The following is a 23,274-nucleotide window of genomic DNA, read 5'->3' on the forward strand; positions in this document are numbered from 1 at the left end:
CGACAACGGATCTAGTAGGGGGCAGACTCTCTCTCTCTTCGCCCAGGCGTGGGCAAGAGATGTTCAGGATCCCTGGGCGTTGGAGATCATATCTCAGGGATATCTTCTGGACTTCAAAGCTTCTCCTCCACATGGGAGATTTCACCTTTCAAGATTATCTGCAAACCAGATAAAGAAAGAGGCATTCCTAAGCTGCGTACAAGATTTCCTTGTAATGGGAGTGATCCATCCAGTTCCGCGGACGGAACAAGGACAGGGGTTTTATTCAAATCTATTTGTGGTTCCCAAAAAAGAGGGAACCTTCAGACCAATTTTGGATTTAACGATCCTAAACAAATTCCTCAGAGTTCCGTCATTCAAGATGGAAACTATTCGAACCATTTTACCCATGATCCAAGAGGGTCAGTACATGACCACAGTGGACTTAAAGGATGCCTACCTTCACATTCCGATTCACAAGAATCATCATCAGTTCCTGAGGTTTGCCTTTCTAGACAGGCATTACCAATTTGTAGCTCTTCCATTCGGGTTGGCTACAGCCCCGAGAATTTTTACAAAGGTTCTGGGCTCACTTCTGGCGGTCCTAAGACCGCGAGGCATAGCGGTGGCTCCTTACATGGACGACATCCTGATACAGGCGTCAAGCTTTCAAATTGCCAAATCTCATACAGAGATAGTTCTGGCATTCCTGAGGTCGCATGGGTGGAAAGTGAACGAAGAAAAGAGTTCTCTATCTCCTCTCACGAGGGTTTCCTTCCTAGGGACTCTAATAGATTCTGTAGAAATGAAAATTTACCTGACGGAGTCCAGGTTATCAAAACTTCTAAATGCTTGCCGTGTTCTTCACTCCATTCCGCGCCCCACGATGGCTCAGTGCATGGAAGTAATCGGCTTAATGGTAGCGACGATGGATATAGTGCCATTAGCGCGCCTGCATCTCAGACCGCTGCAATTATGCATGCTCAGTCAGTGGAATGGGGATTACACAGATTTGTCCCCTCTACTAAATCTGGATCAGGAAACCAGAGATTCTCTTCTCTGGTGGTTATCTCGGGCCCATCTGTCCAAGGGTATGACCTTTCGCAGACCAGATTGGACAATTGTAACAACAGATGCCAGCCTTCTAGGTTGGGGTGCAGTCTGGAACTCCCTGAAGGCTCAGGGTTCATGGACTCAGCAGGAGAAACTCCTCCCAATAAGTATTCTGGAGTTAAGAGCAATATTCAATGCTCTTCTGGCTTGGCCTCAGCTAGCAACACTGAGGTTCATCAGATTTCAGTCGGACAACATCACGACTGTGGCTTACATCAACCATCAAGGGGGAACCAGGAGTTCCCTAGCGATGTCAGAAGTCTCCAAGATAATTTGCTGGGCAGACACTCACTCTTGCCACCTGTCAGCGATCCATATCCCAGGTGTAGAGAACTGGGAGGCGGATTTTCTAAGTCGTCAGACTTTTCATCCGGGGGAATGGGAACTCCATCCGGAGGTGTTTGCTCAATTGGTTCTCCGTTGGGGCAAACCAGAATTGGATCTCATGGCGTCTCGCCAGAACGCCAAGCTTCCTTGTTACGGATCCAGGTCCAGGGACCCAGAAGCGGCACTGATAGATGCTCTAGCAGCGCCTTGGTTCTTCAACCTGGCTTATGTGTTTCCACCGTTTCCTCTGCTCCCTCGTCTGATTGCCAAAATCAAACAGGAAAGAGCATCGGTGATATTGATAGCGCCTGCGTGGCCACGCAGGACCTGGTATGCAGACCTAGTGGACATGTCATCCTTTCCACCATGGACTCTGCCTCTGAGACAAGACCTTCTAATACAAGGTCCTTTCAATCAACCGAATCTACTTTCTCTGAGACTGACTGCATGGAGATTGAACGCTTGATCCTATCAAAGCGTGGCTTCTCCGAGTCAGTAATTGATACCTTAATACAGGCACGAAAGCCTGTCACCAGGAAAATTTACCACAAGATATGGCGTAAATATCTTCATTGGTGTGAATCCAAGAATTACTCATGGAGTAGGGTTAGGATTCCTAGGATATTGTCCTTCCTCCAAGTGGGTTTGGACAAAGGATTATCAGCTAGTTCTTTAAAGGGACAGATTTCTGCTCTGTCTATTCTTTTACACAAGCGTCTGGCAGAAGTTCCAGACGTTCAGGCATTTTGTCAGGCTTTAGTTAGAATTAAGCCTGTGTTTAAACCTGTTGCTCCTCCATGGAGCTTAAACTTGGTTCTTAAAGTTCTTCAAGGGGTTCCGTTTGAACCCCTTCATTCTATTGATATCGAACTTCTTTCATGGAAAGTTCTTTTTTTTGATGGCTATTTCCTCGGCTCGAAGAGTCTCTGAGTTATCTGCCTTACATTGTGATTCTCCTTATCTGATCTTTCATTCAGATAAAGTTGTTCTGCGTACAAAACCTGGGTTTTTACCTAAGATGGTTTCTAACAAGAATATCAATCAAGAGATTGTTGTTCCATCATTATGTCCTAATCCTTCTTCAAAGAAGTAACGTCTTTTGCATAATCTAGACGTAGTCCGTGCCTTGAAGTTTTACTTACAGGCTACTAAAGATTTTCGCCAAACCTCTAACCTGTTTGTTGTTTACTCTGGACAGAGGAGAGGTCAGAAGGCCTCGGCAACCTCTTTCTTTTTGGCTTCAGAGTATAATCCGTTTAGCCTATGAGACTGCTGGACAGCAGCCTCCTGAAAGGATTACAGCTCATTCTACTAGAGCTGTGGCTTCCACCTGGGCCTTTAAAAATGAGGCCTCTGTTGAACAGATTTGCAAGGTTGCAACTTGGTCTTCCCTTCATACTTTTTCCAAATTTTCCAAATTTTGATACTTTTGCTTCTTCGGAGGCTGTTTTTGGGAGAAAGGTTCTACAGGCAGTGGTTCCTTCCGTTTAAGTTCCTGCCTTGTCCCTCCCATCATCCGTGTACTTTAGCTTTGGTATTGGTATCCCACAAGTAATGGATGATCCGTGGACTGGATACACTTAACAAGAGAAAACATAATTTATGCTTACCTGATAAATTTATTTCTCTTGTAGTGTATCCAGTCCACGGCCCGCCCTGTCCTTTTCAGGCAGGTCTAAATTTTAATTAAACTACAGTCACCACTGCACCCTATGGTTTCTCCTTTCTCGGCTTGTTTCGGTCGAATGACTGGATATGGCAGTGAGGGGAGGAGCTATATAGCAGCTCTGCTGTGGGTGATCCTCTTGCAACTTCCTGTTGGGAAGGAGAATATCCCACAAGTAATGGATGATCCGTGGACTGGATACACTACAAGAGAAATAAATTTATCAGGTAAGCATAAATTATGTTTTTATTGATGGGACATTTGCATGAGGGTTCAGGGTTGTTATAACCCACATGGCTTTCAGACAAGGTTTGTTGGATTTGTGTAGGCCCCAGCCACATCGAGTGTGGTGGACGGGGCCTATTTTTGCGCCTCTGTTGCGCATTTAGTTATACTGGCAAGCAGCAAGCAACTTCTCCTGAGGTCCTGATATTCATCCTGAGGGCCAGCTTTAACATCATTTTATCATTCCCTAACGGCAGGTAGAGCCACAGCAGAGCTGTGGCAAGGTGCTAATAGGGGTTTAAACCGGTTTTAGACATTTTTCATTCCGGTTTTGTCAATTGGGAGTGTATTGCTTATTTACTTGTGGTGCAATCCTCCTAAAGCTTAGTAGGTACACTGTTAAAATTTCAGAAAACTTGGAGCTATTTTAACCTGTTTTGCAATTTGTGTATGCCTTTTTTTTCTCTTAAAGGCACAGTACCGTTTTTGCAAATTGTGTTTTTTTCATTAAATAAAGTGTTTTCTCTTAAGTGTATCCAATCCACGGATCATCCATTACTTGTGGGATATTCTCCTTCCCAACAGGAAGTTGCAAGAGGATCACCCACAGCAGAGCTGCTATATAGCTCCTCCCCTCACTGTCATATCCAGTCATTCTCTTGCAACTCTCAACTAAGATGGAGGTCGTAAGAGGACTGTGGTGTTTTATACTTAGTTTATTTCTTCAATCAAAAGTTTAAAAATGAGGCCTCTGTTGAACAGATTTGCAAGGCTGCGACTTGGTCTTCGCTTCACACCTTTTCAAAATTTTACATATTTGACACTTTTGCTTCTTTGGAGGCTGTTATTGGGAGAGGTTCTACAGGCAGTGGTTTCTTCCGTTTAAGTTCCTGCCTTGTCCCTCCCATCATCCGTGTACTTTAGCTTTGGGATTGGTATCCCACAAGTAATGGATGATCCGTGGACTGGATACACTTAACAAGAGAAAACATAATTTATGCTTACCTGATAAATTTATTTCTCTTGTAGTGTATCCAGTCCACGGCCCGCCCTGTCCTTTTAAGGCAGGTCTAAATTTTAATTAAACTACAGTCACCACTGCACCCTATGGTTTCTCCTTTCTCGTCTTGTTTCGGTCAAATGACTGGATATGGCAGTGAGGGGAGGAGCTATATAGCAGCTCTGCTGTGGGTGATCCTCTTGCAACTTCCTGTTGGGAAGGAGAATATCCCACAAGTAATGGATGATCCGTGGACTGGATACACTATAAGAGAAATAAATTTATCAGGTAAGCATAAATTATGTTTTCCAAGCTTGCTTGTCTCATTACTAACCTGTTAAACATGTCTGACATTGAGGAAACTCATTGCTCAATTTGTTTAGAAGCCATTGTGGAACCTCCTCTTAGAATGTGGCCCACTTGTACTGATATGTCAATAAATTGCAAACAGCATATTTTGACTTCTAAAAGTTTGGCTTTGGATGATTCTCAGACAGAAGGAAATCAGGTTTTGCCATCTAATTCTCCCAAAGTGTCACAACCAGTAACGCCCGCACAAGTGACTCAGAGTACTTCTAGTGCGTCTAATTCTTTCACCTTGCAAGATATGGCTTCAGTTATGAATACTACCCTCAGAGGTTTTATATAAACTGCCAGGGTTGCAAGGGAAGCGCAGTAGCTCTGGGTTAAGAGCACATGCTGAGGCTTCTGACGCTTTAGTAGCCGTATCAGATATTCCCTCACAATGTTCTGTGGTAGGGATGAGGGATTTGCTATCTGAGGGAGAGATTTCTGATTCAGGAAGGATATTCCCTCAGACAGATTCAGATATGACGGCATTTAAATTTAAGCTAGAACACCTCTGTTTATTTCTCAGGGAGGTTTTAGCGACTCTGGATGATTGTGACCCTATTGTAGTTCCAGAGAAATTGTGTAAATGGACAAATATTTAGAGGTTCCTGTTTACACTGATGTTTTTCCAGTCCCTAAGAGGATATCGGACATTGTTACTAAGGAGTGGGATAGACCAGGTATTCCGTTTCCCATATCTGACACCATGAGGGACTCATGGCAGACCCTCCCTAAGGTGGAGGGAGCTATTTCTACTCTGGCTAAGCACACAACTATACCTATTGAAGACAGTTGTGCTTTCATTGATCCTATGGATAAAAAATTAGAGGGTCTCCTAAAGAAAATTTTTGTTCATCAAGGTTTTCTTCTTCAACCTATAGCGTGCATTGTTCCTGTAACCACTGCAGTTCCTGTAACCACTGCAGCTGCCTTCTGGTTTGAGGCTCTTCAGGTGGAGACCCCACTAGATGATATTCAGGACAGAATTAAGGCTCTTAAGCTAGCTAATTCTTTTATTACAGACGCCCCTTTTCATCTCGCTAAGTTAGCGGCAAAGAATTCAGGTTTTGCCATTTTAGCGCGAAGAGCGTTATGGCTTAAGTCCTGGTCGGCTGATGTGTCGTCTAAATCTAAGCTTTTGACCATCCCTTTCAAAGGTAAGACCCTATTCGGGCCTGCCCTGAAAGAGATCATTTCGGACATCACTGGGGTAAGGGTCATGCCCTCCCTCAAGATAAGTCGAATAAGACAAGGACCAAACAAAATAATTTTCGTTCCTTTCGGAACTTCAAGAGGGGTCCCGCTTCAGCTTCCCCTGCTGCAAAGCAAGAAGGGAACTTTGCCCAATCCAAGCCAACCTGGAGACCTAACCAGGCTTGGAACAAGGGTAAACGGGCCAAAAAGCCTGCTGTTGCCACTAAGACAGCATGAAGGGGTAGCCCCCGATCCAGGACCGGATCTAGTAGGGGGCAGACTCTCTCTTTGCTCAGGCCTGTGCAAGAGACGTTCAGGACTCCTGAGCCATAGAAATTGTAACCCAGGGGTACGTTCTAGATTTCAAAGATTCTTCTCCAAAGGGGAGATTCCATCTTGTAGAAGACCTTTTTACCATGGGAGTGATCTGCCCAGTTCCGAAAGCAGAACAGGGGCAAGGTTTCTACTCAAATCTGTTTGTGGTTCCCAAAAAAGAGGGAACCTTCAGACCAATTCTAGATCTCAAGATCCTAAACCAATTCCTAAGAGTTCCATCCTTCAAGATGGAGACCATTCAGACTATTTTACCAATGATCCAGGAGGGTCAATATATGACCACCGTGGATTTAAAGGATGCATATCTACACATTCCTATCCACAAAGATCATCACCAGTTCCTCAGGTTTGCCTTTCTGGACAGGCATTACCAGTTTGTGGCTCTTCTCTTTGGGTTGGCCACGGAGCCAAGAATCTTCACAAAAGTGCTAGGGTCCCTGCTGGCGGTCCTAAGGCCGCGGGGCATTGCAGTGGCGCCTTATCTAGACAACATCTTAATTCAGGCGTCGACTTTCCAACTAGCCAAAGTGTTGGCCTTTCTAAGATCTCATGGATGGAAGGTGAACGTGAAAAAGAGTTCTCTTATTCCTCTCACAAGAGTTCCATTCCTGGGAACTCTTGATAGATTCGGTGGACATGAAAATATTTCTGACGGAGGTCAGGAAATCAAAGATTTTAACCACCTGCCGAGCTCTTCATTCCATTCCTCTGCCGTCAGTGGCTGTGTATGGAGGTTATCGGACTTATGGTAGCGGCAATGGACATAGTTCCGTTTGCTCGCTTGCATCTCAGACCACTGCAACTATGCATGCTCAAACAGTGGAATGGGGATTATGCAGATTTATCTCCTCAGATAAATCTGGATCAAGAGACCAGAGACTCTCTCTTCTTTGGTGGTTGTCACAGGATCACCTGTCCAGGGGAATGTGTTTCCGCAGGCCAGCGTGGGTTATTGTGACGACGGACGACAGCCTACTGGGCTGGGGTGCAGTCTGGAATTCCCTGATAGCTCAGGGTTTGTGGACTCAGGAGGAGGCCCTCCTACCGATAAATATGCTGGAATTAAGAGCGATATTCAATGCTCTTCAGGCGTGGCCTCAGCTGGCTTCGGCCGGATTCATCAGGTTTCAGTCGGACAACATCACGACTGTAGCTTATATCAATCAGGGGGGAACAAGGAGTTCCTTGGCAATGATAGAAGTTTCCAGGATAATCCGATGGGCAGTGACTCACTCTTGCCATCTATCAGCGATCTATATCCCAGGGGTAGAGAACTGGGAGGCAGATTTTCTAGGTCGTCAGACTTTTCATCCGGGGGAGTGGGAGCTCAACTGGTTCAGCTATGGGGCACACCAGAATTGGATTTGATGGCGTCTCGTCAGAACGCCAAACTTCCTTTTTACGGATCCAGGTCCAGGGATCCTCAGGCAGTACTGATAGATGTTCGGTGATTTTGATAGCACCTGCGTGGCTATGCCGGACTTGGTATGCAGACCTGGTGGACATGTCATCTCTGCCACCATGGACTGCGAAGGGACATTCTAATTCAAGGTCCGTTCAAGCATCCAAATCTACTTTCTCTGCAACTGACTGCTTGGAGATTGAATGCTTGATTTTATCAAAGCGGGGTTTCTCTGAGTCGGTCATAGATACCTTGATTCAGGCTCAAAAGCCTGTCACCAGGAAAATCTATCATAAGATATGGCGTAAATATCTTTTTTGGTGTGAATCCAAAAGCTACTCATGGAGTAAGATCAGGATTCCTAGGATTTTGTCCTTTCTCCAAGAAGGATTGGAGAAGGGGCTATCCGCTAGTTCCTTAAAGGGACAGATATCTGCTTTATCAATTCTACTGCACAAGCGTCTGGCAGATGTTACAGATGTTCAGTCGTTCTGTCAGGCTTTAGTTAGAATCAAGCCTGTGTTTAAACCTGTTGCTCCACCATGGAGTCTGAATTTAGTTCTTAATGTTCTTCAGGGGGTTCCGTTTGAACCCATGCATTCCATAGATATTAAGCTTCTATCTTGGAAAGTTCTGTTTCTAGTTAATCTCTTCAGCTCGAAGAGTTTTTGAGCTATCTGCATTACAATGCGACTCGCCTTATCTTGTTTTCCATGCTGATAAGGTGGTTTTGCGTACCAAACCTGGGTTCCTCCCTAAGGTTGTTTCTAACAGGAATAGCAATCAGGAAATTGTTGTTCCTTCTGTGTCCTAATCCTTCTAAGAAGGAACGTCTGTTGCACAACTTGGACGTGGTTCGTGCCTTGAAGTTTTATTTGCAGGCAACCAAAGATTTTCGCCAATCTTCTTTGTTGTCTATGCTGGAAAGCGTAGGGGTCAAAAAGCTACGGCTACCTCTTTCCTTTTGGCTGAAAAAAAAAAAAGCGTCATCCTTTTAGCTTATGAGACTGCTGGATAGCAGCCTCCTGAAAGAATTACAGCTCACTCCACTAGTGCGGTGGCTTCCACATGGGCTTTTAAAAATGATGCTTCTGTTGAACAGATTTGTAAGGCTGCGACTTGGTCTTCGCTTCATACCTTATCCAAATTTTACAAATTTGATACTTTTGCTTCTTCGGAGGCTATTTTTGGGAGAGAGGTTTTGCAAGCAGTGGTGCCTTCCGTTTAGGTTCCTGTCTTGTCCCTCCCTTCATCCGTGTCCTAAAGCTTTGGTATTTGTATCCCACAAGTTAGGATGAATCCGTGGACTCGGTACATCTTGCAAAAGAAAACAAAATTTATGCTTACCTGATAAATTTCTTTCTTTTGCGATGTACCGAGTCCACGGCCCGCCCTGTCTATTCAAGACAGATAGTAATTTTTTTATGTAAACTTCAGTCACATCTGCACCTTATAGTTTCTCCTTTTCTTCCTTGGCCTTCGGTTGAATGACTGGGGGGTGGAGTTAAGGGGGAGCTATATAGATAGCTCTGCTGTGGTGCTCTCTTTGCTACTTCCTGTCAGGAAGGACAATATCCCACAAGTTAGGACTCGGTACATTGCAAAAGAGAGAAATGTATCAGGTAAGCATAAATTTTGTATATATGTATGTGTATATATGTATGCATATATGTATGTGTGTATATATATATATATATATATATATATATATATATATATATATATATATATATATATATATATATATATATATATATATATGTATGTGTGTGTATATATATATATATATATATATATATATATATATATATATAATTTTTTATTTTTTCCTTATTAGTTGAAGCACCAAGTTTAAATAAACTTTTTTTGCTAAATGAAATCATCACAGTTAAGCCATTGTTGTAATTTTTATTGCTCTACCGCTTACATTAGTGCACATTCAATTAATATACCACATACAAAGTTACTTAATAGTTATAAAAAGATTTGAAATGTTCTCATTGAGATAACACAGATAATTAAGGAATATGTTGGCTGGAGAAGCAAATCGTTATCTTGAACCACATAGTCATTTCTCTTCACTTAAGTTCCTTCGTTTGTTTCTGGAAAGCCTGTAGGTAATATCTGCTAGGATATCATACTGTGTTGGGCCCTGCATAAATCTGTATATGGCTTCTAAAATGTATCTGGCACTGTGATGATAGTGAACCTATAAAATACTTGCAGTAAAGTAACATGCCAAGCAAACATGAGATTTCTGAATTAAGAATTTGCAGCAATCGCCTTTCAGTGGCCAAACTCTCTTCACCATTTCCTTATTTGGAAGAGTTAATTTGGGCTTGTTACCGGGGTGAACCAGACTCGCCTCCTCATTTTGTTCAGAGAACTTAGATTGTTCTTCATTTAATCTTATTGCCTCTGCTGATGCCAATTAGGGGAATGTATGTAGCAGGGTTAGGCTTGGCAAGTCTTAAGTGTGCACTTTCAATTCTCAGAATTCGTAAAAAAAACCCACAATTTTTAAAATTTAAATTACAAGAAAAGTAGGCAAAATAAATTATGAAAGTGTATTAAAGGGCCATAATACCCAAATGTTTAAACACTTGAAAGTGATGCAGCATAGCTGTAAAAAGCTGATTAGAAAATATCACCTGAACATCTCTATGTAAAAAAGAAAGATATTTTACCTCAAAGGTTCCTCAGTAGCCACCTCCCATTGTAAAGGATTTCTAAGCAGCATATTAGTGTGTCTGTCCTGGGACAACTGAAAGGATGAGCTTCGTGCACTCTCATATTATTTCACCAATCAGGTAAAGGAAGCTTACTATGAAATCTCATGAGTTAAGTCAAATCTCATGAGATCACAGTTAGAGTTCATGACCTCAGCACTGCTGATTGGCTGCTGTTCATTTCTTCATTTTTTTAATTTTCTTACCTGCAGCTGGGAACAGCTGAGTATAACTTTTTACACAGAGCTGAGCTGAGGTAATTGTGAGGTAAAATATCTTCCTTTTTTACATAGAGATGCTCAGGTGATATTTTCCTGTCAGCTTTTTACAGTTATACTGCATCAGTTTCAAGTGATTTAGCATATGAGTATTATGTCCCTTTAAGCATAATCTAAAAATTAAATGTATATTCAATACACCACTCTGGGTGTTTTGAGCATATTATTGTTAAATTCTTGCTTCTTACTATTTAATCCCTGCAAATGTGTTAGAAAAGTCAAATTTGAAATGGCATAATTGCAATATACTTCTATTAGCAATAAATAGTCTTACAAGTTATCTGCGATATATGCACATATGCTGTGAGGTCCCATGCACCAGTATGCAAACACCACACATTGTCAGTCAGCAATGGCTTGTCTGACACAAATAGTCTTCAGACACAATACACACCATCACCAGTTGTCTGAGCTTGAATACTGGTGCATGGACCCTCACAGCATATGTGCATACGCAGCTGAAAAACAGTAAAACATTTCGCTATAATCATTTTTGCTAATGGAAATATATTCCATAAATGCTTCTATTTATAATTTAAATGTTCCCATGTACAATTTCAATTTTGACTTTTCTATCCCTTTAATCTAATATCCACACACCTAGTGTTCCCCTGTGCTGTTTCTGAGCAGGACCTAACTGGTAATTGGCAGATACATATGGGTGCAATTCCTGATTGGCTCGCTAGTCATGTCTTCCTCCAGGAACAGCCATTCACTGCACCTGAGGTCATAGCCAACACATTTAATAATAAAACAAGTTAAAGCATTTTATTATACTAGAATGACCCTTTATGTATTCTGCAGTTTGCCTGACTCAACTACACAGTGATTGTTTAGATCACACTAGAGAGTGCAGGTAAACATATTCAAGGCTTTTTACTTGGTATGTACCTGGACTACTCAAACGGCAAATTAAATGAAATGTATTAAAAAAAAAAAAAAAAAATTTAAATGTAGGCAGGTTTTTTTGTAATGCAGTGTTTCATTTTACTGATATGTTATGTATTTATGGAAAATGTAATATTAAGCAAATAAAGTAAGATGCAAATACATTGTTTCCCATGCAGTATGCGTGGAGCTTGATATCCAGAGTTTGGCAGTGAACAGCATTTTGCAGTCCCATCACATTAACGACATGGAAGGGGCAGGCAGCATTGGGATTAGCTTTGATGTAATGCAACAGGCATCCCTTGAAGAAATGGTCACTGGCAACCAAGCCTGCACTGTAGCCAGCTATGATGAGACTGCTCTCTGCTCAAATACTTTCAGGTAATTTAACCCTTTTCAGGGATATATAGGTTAGAAATCTATTCTAGATTTAAAGCAAGTGGACAAGTTTTGGAGGGCTAAACCTAGGACGTGTATGTATTTTACGGTGTGATTTGAGTCAGTGTTTCAGTATTTTGTTTTGTTGCGGTCTTATGCCATTGCAGGATTCTGAAGAGCATGGTTGTGGGCTGGGTGAAGGAGATTACTCAGTATCACAATGTGTATGCCGATAACCAGGTCATGCACTTCTATCGCTGGTTACGTACCCCATCCTCACTGCTGTATGACCCTGCATTGCACAGAACCCTTCACAATATGATGAAGAAGCTGTTTCTGCAGTAAGTGATAATATGTAACATTATTTTTATTCCTTGTTTCTTCTGTTATGTGTGATCAGTCCACGGGTCATCATTACTTCTGGGATATAACTCCTCCCCAACAGGAAATGCAAGAGGATTCACCCAGCAGAGCTGCATATAGCTCCTCCCCTCTACGTCAGTCCCAGTCATTCTCTTGCACCCAACGACTAGATAGGATGTGTGAGAGGACTATGGTGATTATACTTAGTTTTTATGACTTCAATCAAAAGTTTGTTATTTTACAATAGCACCGGAGCGTGTTATTACTTCTCTGGCAGAGTTTGAGGAAGAATCTACCAGAGTTTTTTACTATGATTTTAACCGGAGTAGTTAAGATCATATTGCTGTTCTCGGCCATCTGAGGGAGGTAAAATCTTCAGATCAGGGGACAGCGGGCAGATGAATCTGCATTGAGGTATGTAGCAGTTTTTATTTTCTGAATGGAATTGATGAGAAAATCCTGCCATACCGTTATAATGACATGTATGTATACACTTCAGTATTCTGGGGATGGTATTTCACCGGAACTACTCTGTTAAAAGTCACTAATCCTTTTAATAAGTATTTATCATGTTAAACGTTTTTGCTGGAATGTAGAATCGTTTACATTTCTGAGGTACTGAGTGAATAAATATTTGGGCATTATTTTCCACTTGGCACTTGTTTGGTTTTAATTGTGACAGTTTCGTTTCTCTTCACTGCTGTGTATGAGGGGGAGGGGCCGTTTTTGGCGCTCTTTGCTACGCATCAAAAAATTACAGTCAGTTACTCTTATATTTCCTGCATGATCCGGTTCATCTCTGACAGATCTCAGGGGTCTTCAAACTTCTTTGGAGGGAGGTAGATTCTCTCAGCAGAGCTGTGAGAATTTTATATTGACTGTGAATAAAAACGTTGCTCTATAATTTTTATGTCAAATTTAATTATTGTTATTTTACTAATGGGAACAAACCTTTGCTAAAAGTTGTGTTGTTTTAAAGTTTGATGCTATAACTGTTTTTCAGTTCATTGTTTCAACTGTCATTTAATCGTTTAGTACCTCTTTGAGGCACAGTACGTTTTTGCTAAAAAAGATTATAACCAAGTTGCAAGTTTATTGCTAGTGTGTTAAACATGTCTGACTCAGAGGAAGATATCTGTGTCATTTGTTCCAATGCCAAGGTGGAGCCCAATAGAAATTTATGTACTAACTGTATTGATGCTACTTTAAATAAAAGTCAATCTGTACAATTTGAACAAATTTCACCAAACAGCGAGGGGAGAGTTATGCCGACTAACTCGCCTCACGCGGCAGTACCTGCATCTCCCGCCCGGGAGGTGCGTGATATTATGGCGCCTAATACATCTGGGCGGCCATTACAGATAACATTACAAGATATGGCTACTGTTATGACTGAAGTTTTGTCTAAATTACCAGAACTAAGAGGCAAGCGTGATCACTCTGGGGTGAGAACAGAGTGCGCTGACAATACTAGGGCCATGTCTGATACTGCGTCACAGCTTGCAGAGCATGAGGACGGAGAGCTTCATTCTGTAGGTGACGGTTCTGATCCAAACAGATTGGATTCAGATATTTCAAATTTTAAATTTAAATTGGAGAACCTCCGTGTATTACTAGGGGAGGTCTTAGCAGCTCTCAATGATTGTAACACCGTTGCAATACCAGAGAAACTGTGTAGGTTGGATAAATACTTTGCGGTACCGGCGAGTACTGACGTTTTTCCTATACCTAAGAGACTAACTGAAATTGTTACTAAGGAGTGGGATAGACCCGGTGTGCCGTTCTCACCCCCTCCAATATTTAGAAAGATGTTTCCAATAGACACCACCACTCGGGACTTATGGCAAACGGTCCCTAAGGTGGAGGGAGCAGTTTCTACTTTAGCTAAGCGTACCACTATCCCGGTGGAGGATAGCTGTGCTTTTTCAGATCCAATGGATAAAAAATTAGAGGGTTACCTTAAGAAAATGTTTGTTCAACAAGGTTTTATATTGCAACCCCTTGCATGTATCGCGCCGATTACGGCTGCGGCAGCATTTTGGATTGAGTCTCTGGAAGAGAACCTTAGTTCATCTACGCTAGACGACATTACGGACAGGCTTAGAGTCCTTAAACTAGCTAATTCATTCATTTCGGAGGCCGTAGTACATTTAACCAAACTTACGGCTAAGAACTCAGGATTCGCCATACAGGCACGTAGGGCGCTGTGGCTAAAATCCTGGTCAGCTGATGTTACTTCTAAGTCCAAATTACTTAATATACCTTTCAAGGGGCAGTCTTTATTTGGGCCCGGTTTGAAAGAAATTATCGCTGACATTACAGGTGGTAAGGGCCACGCCCTACCTCAAGACAAAGCCAAAGCTAAGGCTAGACAGTCTAATTTTCGTCCCTTTCGGAATTTCAAAACAGGAGCAGCATCAACCTCCACTGCACCAAAACAGGAGGGAGCTGTTGCTCGTTACAGGCAAGGCTGGAAGCCTAACCAGTCCTGGAACAAGAGCAAGCAGGCCAGGAAACCTGCTGCTGCCCCAAAGACAGCATGAACCGAGAGCCCCCGATCCGGGACCGGATCTAGTGGGGGGCAGACTTTCTCTCTTCGCCCAGGCCTGGGCAAGAGATGTTCAGGATCCCTGGGCGCTAGAGATCATATCTCAGGGATACCTTCTAGACTTCAAATTATCTCCCCCAAGAGGGAGATTTTATCTGTCAAGATTGTCAACAAACCAGATAAAGAAAGAAGCGTTTCTACGCTGTGTACAAGATCTGTTATTAATGGGAGTGATCCATCCGGTTCCGCGGTCGGAACAAGGACAAGGGTTCTACTCAAACCTGTTTGTGGTTCCCAAAAAAGAGGGAACTTTCAGGCCAATCTTAGATTTAAAGATTCTAAACAAATTCCTAAGAGTTCCATCGTTCAAAATGGAAACTATTCGGACAATCTTACCCATGATCCAAAAGGGTCAGTACATGACCACAGTGGATTTAAAAGATGCTTACCTTCACATACCGATTCACAAAGATCATCACCGGTATCTAAGGTTTGCCTTCTTAGACAGGCACTACCAGTTTGTAGCTCTTCCATTCGGATTGGCTACGGCTCCAAGAATCTTCACAAAGGTTCTGGGTGCCCTTCTGGCGGTACTAAGACCGCGAGGGATTTCGGTAGCTCCGTACCTAGACGACATTCTAATACAAGCTTCAAGCTTTCAAACTGCCAAGTCTCATACAGAGTTAGTTCTGGCATTTCTAAGGTCGCATGGATGGAAAGTGAACGAAAAGAAGAGTTCTCTTTTTCCTCTCACAAGGGTTCCATTCTTGGGGACTCTTATAGATTCTGTAGAAATGAAGATTTACCTGACAGAAGACAGGTTAACAAAGCTTCAAAATGCATGCCGTGTCCTTCATTCCATTCAACACCCGTCAGTAGCTCAATGCATGGAGGTGATCGGCTTAATGGTAGCGGCAATGGACATAGTACCTTTTGCACGCCTACACCTCAGACCGCTGCAATTGTGCATGCTAAGTCAGTGGAATGGGGATTACTCAGATTTGTCCCCTACTCTGAATCTGAATCAAGAGACCAGAAATTCTCTTCTATGGTGGCTTTATCGGCCACACCTGTCCAGGGGGATGCCATTCAGCAGGCCAGACTGGACAATTGTAACAACAGACGCCAGCCTACTAGGTTGGGGCGCTGTCTGGAATTCTCTGAAGGCTCAGGGACTATGGAATCAGGAGGAGAGTCTCCTTCCAATAAACATCCTGGAATTGAGAGCAGTTCTCAATGCCCTTCTGGCTTGGCCCCAATTAACAACTCGGGGGTTCATCAGATTTCAGTCGGACAACATCACGACTGTAGCTTACATCAACCATCAGGGAGGGACAAGAAGCTCCCTAGCAATGATGGAAGTATCAAAGATAATTCGCTGGGCAGAGTCTCACTCTTGCCACCTGTCAGCAATCCACATCCCGGGAGTGGAGAACTGGGAGGCGGATTTCTTGAGTCGCCAGACTTTTCATCCGGGGGAGTGGGAACTTCATCCGGAGGTCTTTGCCCAAATACTTCGACGTTGGGGCAAACCAGAGATAGATCTCATGGCGTCTCGCCAGAACGCCAAACTTCCTCACTACGGGTCCAGATCCAGGGATCCGGGAGCGGTTCTGATAGATGCTTTGACAGCACCTTGGAACTTCGGGATGGCTTATGTGTTTCCACCCTTCCCGCTGCTTCCTCGATTGATTGCCAAAATCAAACAGGAGAGAGCATCAGTGATTCTAATAGCGCCTGCATGGCCACGCAGGACTTGGTATGCAGATCTAGTGGACATGTCATCCTGTCCGCCTTGGTCTCTACCTCTAAGACAGGACCTTCTGATACAGGGTCCATTCAAACATCAAAATCTAACTTCTCTGAAGCTGACTGCTTGGAAATTGAACGCTTGATTTTATCAAAACGTGGTTTTTCTGAGTCGGTTATTGATACCCTGATACAGGCTAGGAAGCCTGTTACCAGAAGGATTTACCATAAAATATGGCGTAAATACCTATACTGGTGCGAATCCAAAGGTTACTCCTGGAGTAAGGTTAGGATCGCTAGGATATTGTCCTTTCTACAAGAAGGTTTAGAAAAGGGTTTATCAGCTAGTTCATTAAAGGGACAGATTTCAGCTCTGTCCATCTTGTTACACAGGCGTCTGTCAGAAAATCCAGACGTCCAGGCCTTTTGTCAGGCTTTAGCTAGAATCAAGCCTGTGTTTAAAGCTGTTGCTCCGCCATGGAGTTTAAACTTAGTTCTTAACGTTTTACAGGGTGTTCCGTTTGAACCCCTTCATTCCATTGATATAAAATTGTTATCTTGGAAAGTTCTGTTTTTAATGGCTATTTCCTCGGCTCGAAGAGTCTCTGAGTTATCAGCCTTACATTGTGATTCTCCTTATCTGATTTTTCACTCAGACAAGGTAGTTCTGCGTACTAAACCTGGGTTCTTACCTAAGGTAGTCACTAACAGGAATATCAATCAAGAGATTGTTGTTCCATCCTTGTGTCCAAATCCTTCTTCAAAGAAGGAACGTCTTCTACACAATCTGGATGTAGTTCGTGCCCTCAAGTTCTACTTGCAGGCAACTAAAGATTTTCGCCAAACTTCTTCCCTGTTTGTCGTTTATTCTGGACAGAGGAGAGGTCAAAAAGCTTCTGCTACCTCTCTCTCCTTTTGGCTTCGTAGCATAATACGTTTAGCCTATGAGACTGCTGGACAGCAGCCTCCTGAAAGAATTACAGCTCACTCCACTAGAGCTGTGGCTTCCACTTGGGCCTTTAAGAATGAGGCCTCTGTTGAACAGATTTGCAAGGCTGCAACTTGGTCTTCGCTTCATACTTTTTCCAAATTTTACAAATTTGACACTTTTGCTTCTTCGGAGGCTATTTTTGGGAGAAAGGTTCTTCAGGCAGTGGTTCCTTCTGTATAATGAGCCTGCCTATCCCTCCCGTCATCCGTGTACTTTTGCTTTGGTATTGGTATCCCAGAAGTAATGATGACCCGTGGACTGATCACACATAACAGAAGAAAACATAATTTATGCTTACCTGATAAATTCCTTTCTTCTGTTGTGTGATCAGTCCACGGCCCGCCCTGTTTTAAGGCAGGTAAATATCTTTTAAATTATACTCCAGTCACCACTTCACCCTTGGTTACTCCTTTCTCGTTGATTCTTGGTCGAATGACTGGGACTGACGTAGAGGGGAGGAGCTATATGCAGCTCTGCTGGGTGAATCCTCTTGCATTTCCTGTTGGGGAGGAGTTATATCCCAGAAGTAATGATGACCCGTGGACTGATCACACAACAGAAGAAAGGAATTTATCAGGTAAGCATAAATTATGTTTTTCCTTTTAAAGGGACATTAAACACACATTTTTTTCTTTCATGATTCAGATAGAGAATTCCCTTTAAACAACTTTCTAATTTACTTCTATTATCTAATTTGCTTAATTCTCTTGATATTCTTTCCTGAAAAGCATATCTAGATATGCTCAGTAGCTTCTGATTGGTGGCTGCACATAGATGCCTCATGTGATTGGCTCACTCATGTGCATTGCTATTTCTTTAACAAAGGATATCTAAAGAATGAATCAAATTAGTTAACAGAAGTAAATTGGAATTTTGTTTAAAATTGTATTCTCTGTCTGAATCATGAAATAATTTTTTGGGGTTTAATGTCCCTTTAATGTCTTTTTAATTCTATAAGTAAAATAACACTAAACAATCAGCAAACTGGTGGTAGTCTCAAATCTTTCAGAATATTTATTGTACTGATGTGGAATGTGTGAGTTTTCAGTCTAGTGAATTTATAGACATCAGCAAGTAGTATTGAAGGAACACTAGAAGCCAATCAATTATTGTCATTCCTCTCTTGCTAGACTGGTAGCAGAGTTTAAACGCCTTGGCTCTAATGTGGTTTATGCAAATTTTAACCGAATCATTCTCTGCACCAAGAAGAGAAGAGTTGAAGATGCCATTGCTTACGTAGAGTACATCACAAAAAGGTTTGTGTAGAACATGTTTCCGGAACTCTGCTTTTGTATGTGAGGATTGCTGTAAGTTAACATTGTTTTTTGTTGTATTTTTTTTTTATCATGCAGCATTCACTCCCGAGAAATATTTCACTCACTCACCATCTCTTTCTCACGTTGTTGGGAATTTCTTTTCTGGATGGATCCAGCTAATTATGGAGGCATCAAGGGGAAGCTTCCCTCCAGCATTCACTATGGAGAGGTTAGACCAAATAATTTTGTAAGTCTCATAGGATGTATTACTATCCACCAAACAACTGTGGGAATTGTCCTTATCAGCTGGTGCGCTTCTATGCCACTGTATAATCAATCTGCAGGTTATTTGTGTACTCTATTCTGTGTAGTGTTATACAATTGTTATTGCTGTACATCATACTGCAGGAGCATCAAGATTAGGAATGGAACGCAAATTGTAACTTTGTCTGTGTTCATTTTGGGGGTTTTTTGTGTTTTGTTTTTTTTAGTAAGCAGCAACAATTATATTGTTTTTTAAATTATTTACTGTTCCAGAATGAGAAAAAAAAGTCACAGCATGACGATCTGGAAGAATGCAGTGATGAAGATGATGATGATGATGAGACGGATGTTCCATCAGATAATGAGAATTCAGAGGACCATGTGGAAGAATCTCTGGAAAATAACTGGAATATTGTGCAATACCTGCCCCAAGCAGCATCCTGTCAGAGCTACTTCTTGATGATCATTTCTGGTGAGCAGCATGTTTTTGTTCCATTTGTTTCCATTTTCCATATCACAGGTTCTCATTTACTTCACAAAGGGTTTTGTTGCATTTTGTCCCCACTTGGAGGCCCAAACAGTAAATGTTTAGAAATACAAGTAACTAAAGAACACATACATATACTGTACCTCTATACAAACAACCCTCTTTCCAATAAGCAATCATTTTGGCAACATATGCTTTTCTTTTTACCTACACAAGTGACAGTATCAACACTGCAGACCCAGAAACAAACTTACAGGATTTTCCACCTCAATATTTCCTGCTCAAAGGGATACTAAACCCAATTTTTTTTTTCATGATTCAGATAGAGCATGCCACTTTCTAATTTACTCATAATTTTTCTTCTTTCTCTTGCTATCTTTATTTGAAATAGCAGGAAGGTAAGTTTATGAACTGGCCCATTTTTGGTTCAGCACCTGGGTAGCGCTTGCTGATTGGTGGCTAAATGTATCCACAAATCAGCAAGCGCTACCCAGATGTTTAACCAAAAATGGGCCAGCTGTTAACCTTACATTCCTGCTTTCTTTCATGTAATTGGCAAGAGTCCATGAGCTAGTGACGTATGGGATATACATTCCTACCAGGAGGGGCAAAGTTTCCCAATCCTCAAAATGCCTATAAATACACCCCTCACCACACCCACAATTCAGTTTTACAAACTTTGCCTCCCATGGAGGTGGTGAAGTAAGTTTGTGCTAGATTTCTACGTTGATATGCGCTTCGCAGCAGGCTGAAGCCCGGTTTTCCTCTCAGAGTGCAGTGAATGTCAGAGGGATGTGAAGAGAGTATTGCCTATATGAATACAATGGTCTTCCTCTAGGGGATCTATTTCATAGGTTCTCTGTTATCGGTCGTAGAGATTTCTTCTCCTACCTCCCTTTTCAGATCGACGATATACTCTTATATACCATTACCTCTACTGATTCTTGTTTCAGTACTGGTTTGGCTATCTGCTATATGTAGATGAGTGTCGTAGGGTAAGTAAGTCTTATTTCTATTCATGACACTCAAAGCTATGGTTGGGCACTTTATATGTAAAGTTCTAAATATATGTGTTAAACTTATATTTGCCATGATTCAGGATAATCAGTATTCCTTCTTTCAGACTGTCAGTTTCATTTTTTTGGGAAATTACATATGAATTATATTTTTTCTTACCTTAAAAATTTCAATTTTCAATTGACTTTTTTTCAAAATTGCGGGCTGTTAGGCTCATGGCTGCAGAAAATGCTTCTATTTATTGCGTCATTCTTGGAGCGAGACTTTTTTGGCGCCAAAATTTCGTCATTCACGTGATTGCGTAATTTTTTACATATGTGTGTTTTTTTGCGCCAAAAAATATGGGCGTCCTTGGCGCCAAAATATGTAGGCGTTATACTTGGCGCCAAAAATGTGGGCGTCATACTTGGCGCCAGTTTATTTTCACATTATTTCAGTCTCACTTTTTAGTTGCTTCTGGTTTCTAGAGGCTTGTTTTGTTTTGCATTTTTTCCCATTCCTGAAACTGCCATTTAAGGAATTTATTTTATGTTGTTTTTTCTATTACATATTGCAAGATGTCACTACCTCACCCTGGATCAGAATCTTCTTCTGGAAAGACGCTGCCTGATGTCGGTTCTACCAAAGCTAAGTGCATTTGTTGTAAACTTTTGGTAACTGTTCCTCCGGCTGTAGTTTGTGTTAGTTGTCATGATAAACTATCAAACGCAGATAATATTTCCATTAGTAATAATCCATTACCTGTTGTTGTTCCTTCAACATCTAATGTTCAGGATGTTCCTGTTAATGTAAAAGAATTTGTTTCTAATTCTATTCGGAAGGCTCTGTCTGTTATTCCTCCTTCTAGTAAACTTAAGAGGTCTTTTAAAACTTCTCATATTTCAGATGAATTTTTAAATGACCGCCATCATTCTGACTTACCTATTTCTGATGAGGATCTATCTGGTTCAGAAGATTCTGCCTCAGATATTGACACTGATAAATCTTCATATTTGTTTAAGATGGAGTTTATTCGTTCTTTACTTAAAGAAGTGTTGATTGCATTAGATATGGAGGAGTCTAGTCCTCTAATAAGCGTTTAAATTCAGTTTTTAAACCTCATGTAGTTATTCCAGAAGTTTTTCCAGTTCCTGATGCTATTTCAGAAGTAATTTCTAGGGAATGGAATAGTTTGGGTACTTCATTTACTCCTTCTCCAAGGTTTAAGAAATTGTACCCTTTGCCATCTGATAGATTAGAGTTTTGGGAAAAATCCCCAAAGTTGATGGGGCTATCTCTACTCTTGCTAAACGTACTACTATTCCTACGGCAGATAGTACTTCTTTTAAAGATCCTTTAGATAGGAAGCTTGAATCCTTTCTAAGGAAGGCTTATTTATGTTCAGGTAATCTTCTTAGACCTGCTATTTCTTTGGCTGATGTTGCTGCAGCTTCCACTTTCTGGTTGGAGGCTTTAGCGCAACAAGTGTCAGACCATAATGCTTATAGCATTGTTAAACTTCTTCAACATGCTAATAACTTTGTTTGTGATGCCATTTTCGATATCATTAGAATTGATGTCAGGTATATGTCTTTAGCTATTTTAGCCAGAAGAGCTTTATGGCTTAAGTCTTGGAATGCAGATATGACTTCTAAGTCAAAGTTGCTTTCTCTTTTTTTCCCAAGGTAATAAATTATTTGGTTCTCAGTTAGATTCAATCATTTCAACTGTTACTGGGGGGAAGGGAGCCTTTTTGCCTCAGGACAAAAAATCTAAAGGTAAATATAGGGCTGCTAATAGTTTTCGTTCTTTTCGTCAGAATAAGGAACAAAAGCCTGACCCTTCCCCTAAAGGAACAGTTTCCGTTTGGAAACCTTCTCCAGTCTGGAATAAATCCAAGCCTTTTAGAAAGTCAAAACCAGCTCCCAAATCCGCATGAAGGTGCGGCCCTCATTCCAGCACAGCTGGTAGGGGGCAGGTTACGAATTTTCAAAGATGTTTGGATCAATTCGATTCAAAGTCTTTGGATTCAGAACATTGTTTCACAAGGGTACAGAATAGGTTTCAAGGTAAGGTCGCCTGTGAGAAGATTTTTTTTTCTCACGCATTCCAGTAAACCCAGTAAAGGCTCAGTCGTTTCTGAAATGTGTTTCAGACCTAGAGTCGGCTGGGGTTCCAGTTCCAGTTCTGGACCAGGGTCTGGGATTTTACTCAAATCTATTCATTGTTCCAAAGAAGGAGAATTCCTTCAGACCAGTTCTGGATCTAAAAATATTGAATCGTTATGTAAGGATACCAACATTCAAAATGGTGACTATAAGGACTATTGTGCCTTTTGTTCAGCAAGGGCATTATATGTCTACAATAGACTTACAGGATGCATATCTTCATATTCCAATTCATCCAGATCACTATCCGTTTCTGAGATTCTCTTTTCTAGACAAGCATTACCAGTTTGTTGCTCTTCCGTTTGGCCTAGCAACAGCTCCAAGGATCTTTTCAAAGGTTCTCGGTGCCCTTCTCTCTGTAATCAGAGAACAGGGTATTGCGGTATTTCCTTATTTGGACGATATCTTGGTACTTGCTCAGTCTTTACATTCTGCAGAATCTCATACGAATCAACTTGTGTTGTTTCTTCAAAGACGTGGTTGGAGGATCAATTTACCAAAGAGTTCCTTGATTCCTCAGACAAAGGTAACCTTTTTGGATTTCCAAATAGATTCAGTGTCCATGACTTTGTCTCTAACAGAAAAG

General features: G+C 41.6%; 1 protein-coding gene across 1 annotated transcript in view; it reads left to right on the top strand.

Annotated features, from left to right (window-relative positions):
- POLE (DNA polymerase epsilon, catalytic subunit) overlaps window positions 1-23,274 on the top strand; it is a 571,199-nt gene that overhangs the window by 460,919 nt on the left and 87,006 nt on the right. Inside the window, exons 39-43 of the mRNA XM_053702214.1 lie at window positions 11,668-11,869; window positions 12,034-12,207; window positions 18,648-18,773; window positions 18,870-19,002; window positions 19,311-19,509. Of these exons, the coding sequence (XP_053558189.1) occupies window positions 11,668-11,869; window positions 12,034-12,207; window positions 18,648-18,773; window positions 18,870-19,002; window positions 19,311-19,509 (834 nt within the window). The remainder of the gene's footprint in view (window positions 1-11,667; window positions 11,870-12,033; window positions 12,208-18,647; window positions 18,774-18,869; window positions 19,003-19,310; window positions 19,510-23,274) is intronic.

Source organism: Bombina bombina, chromosome 2 (genome assembly GCF_027579735.1).
Source record: "Bombina bombina isolate aBomBom1 chromosome 2, aBomBom1.pri, whole genome shotgun sequence".
Lineage (NCBI taxonomy): Eukaryota > Metazoa > Chordata > Amphibia > Anura > Bombinatoridae > Bombina > Bombina bombina.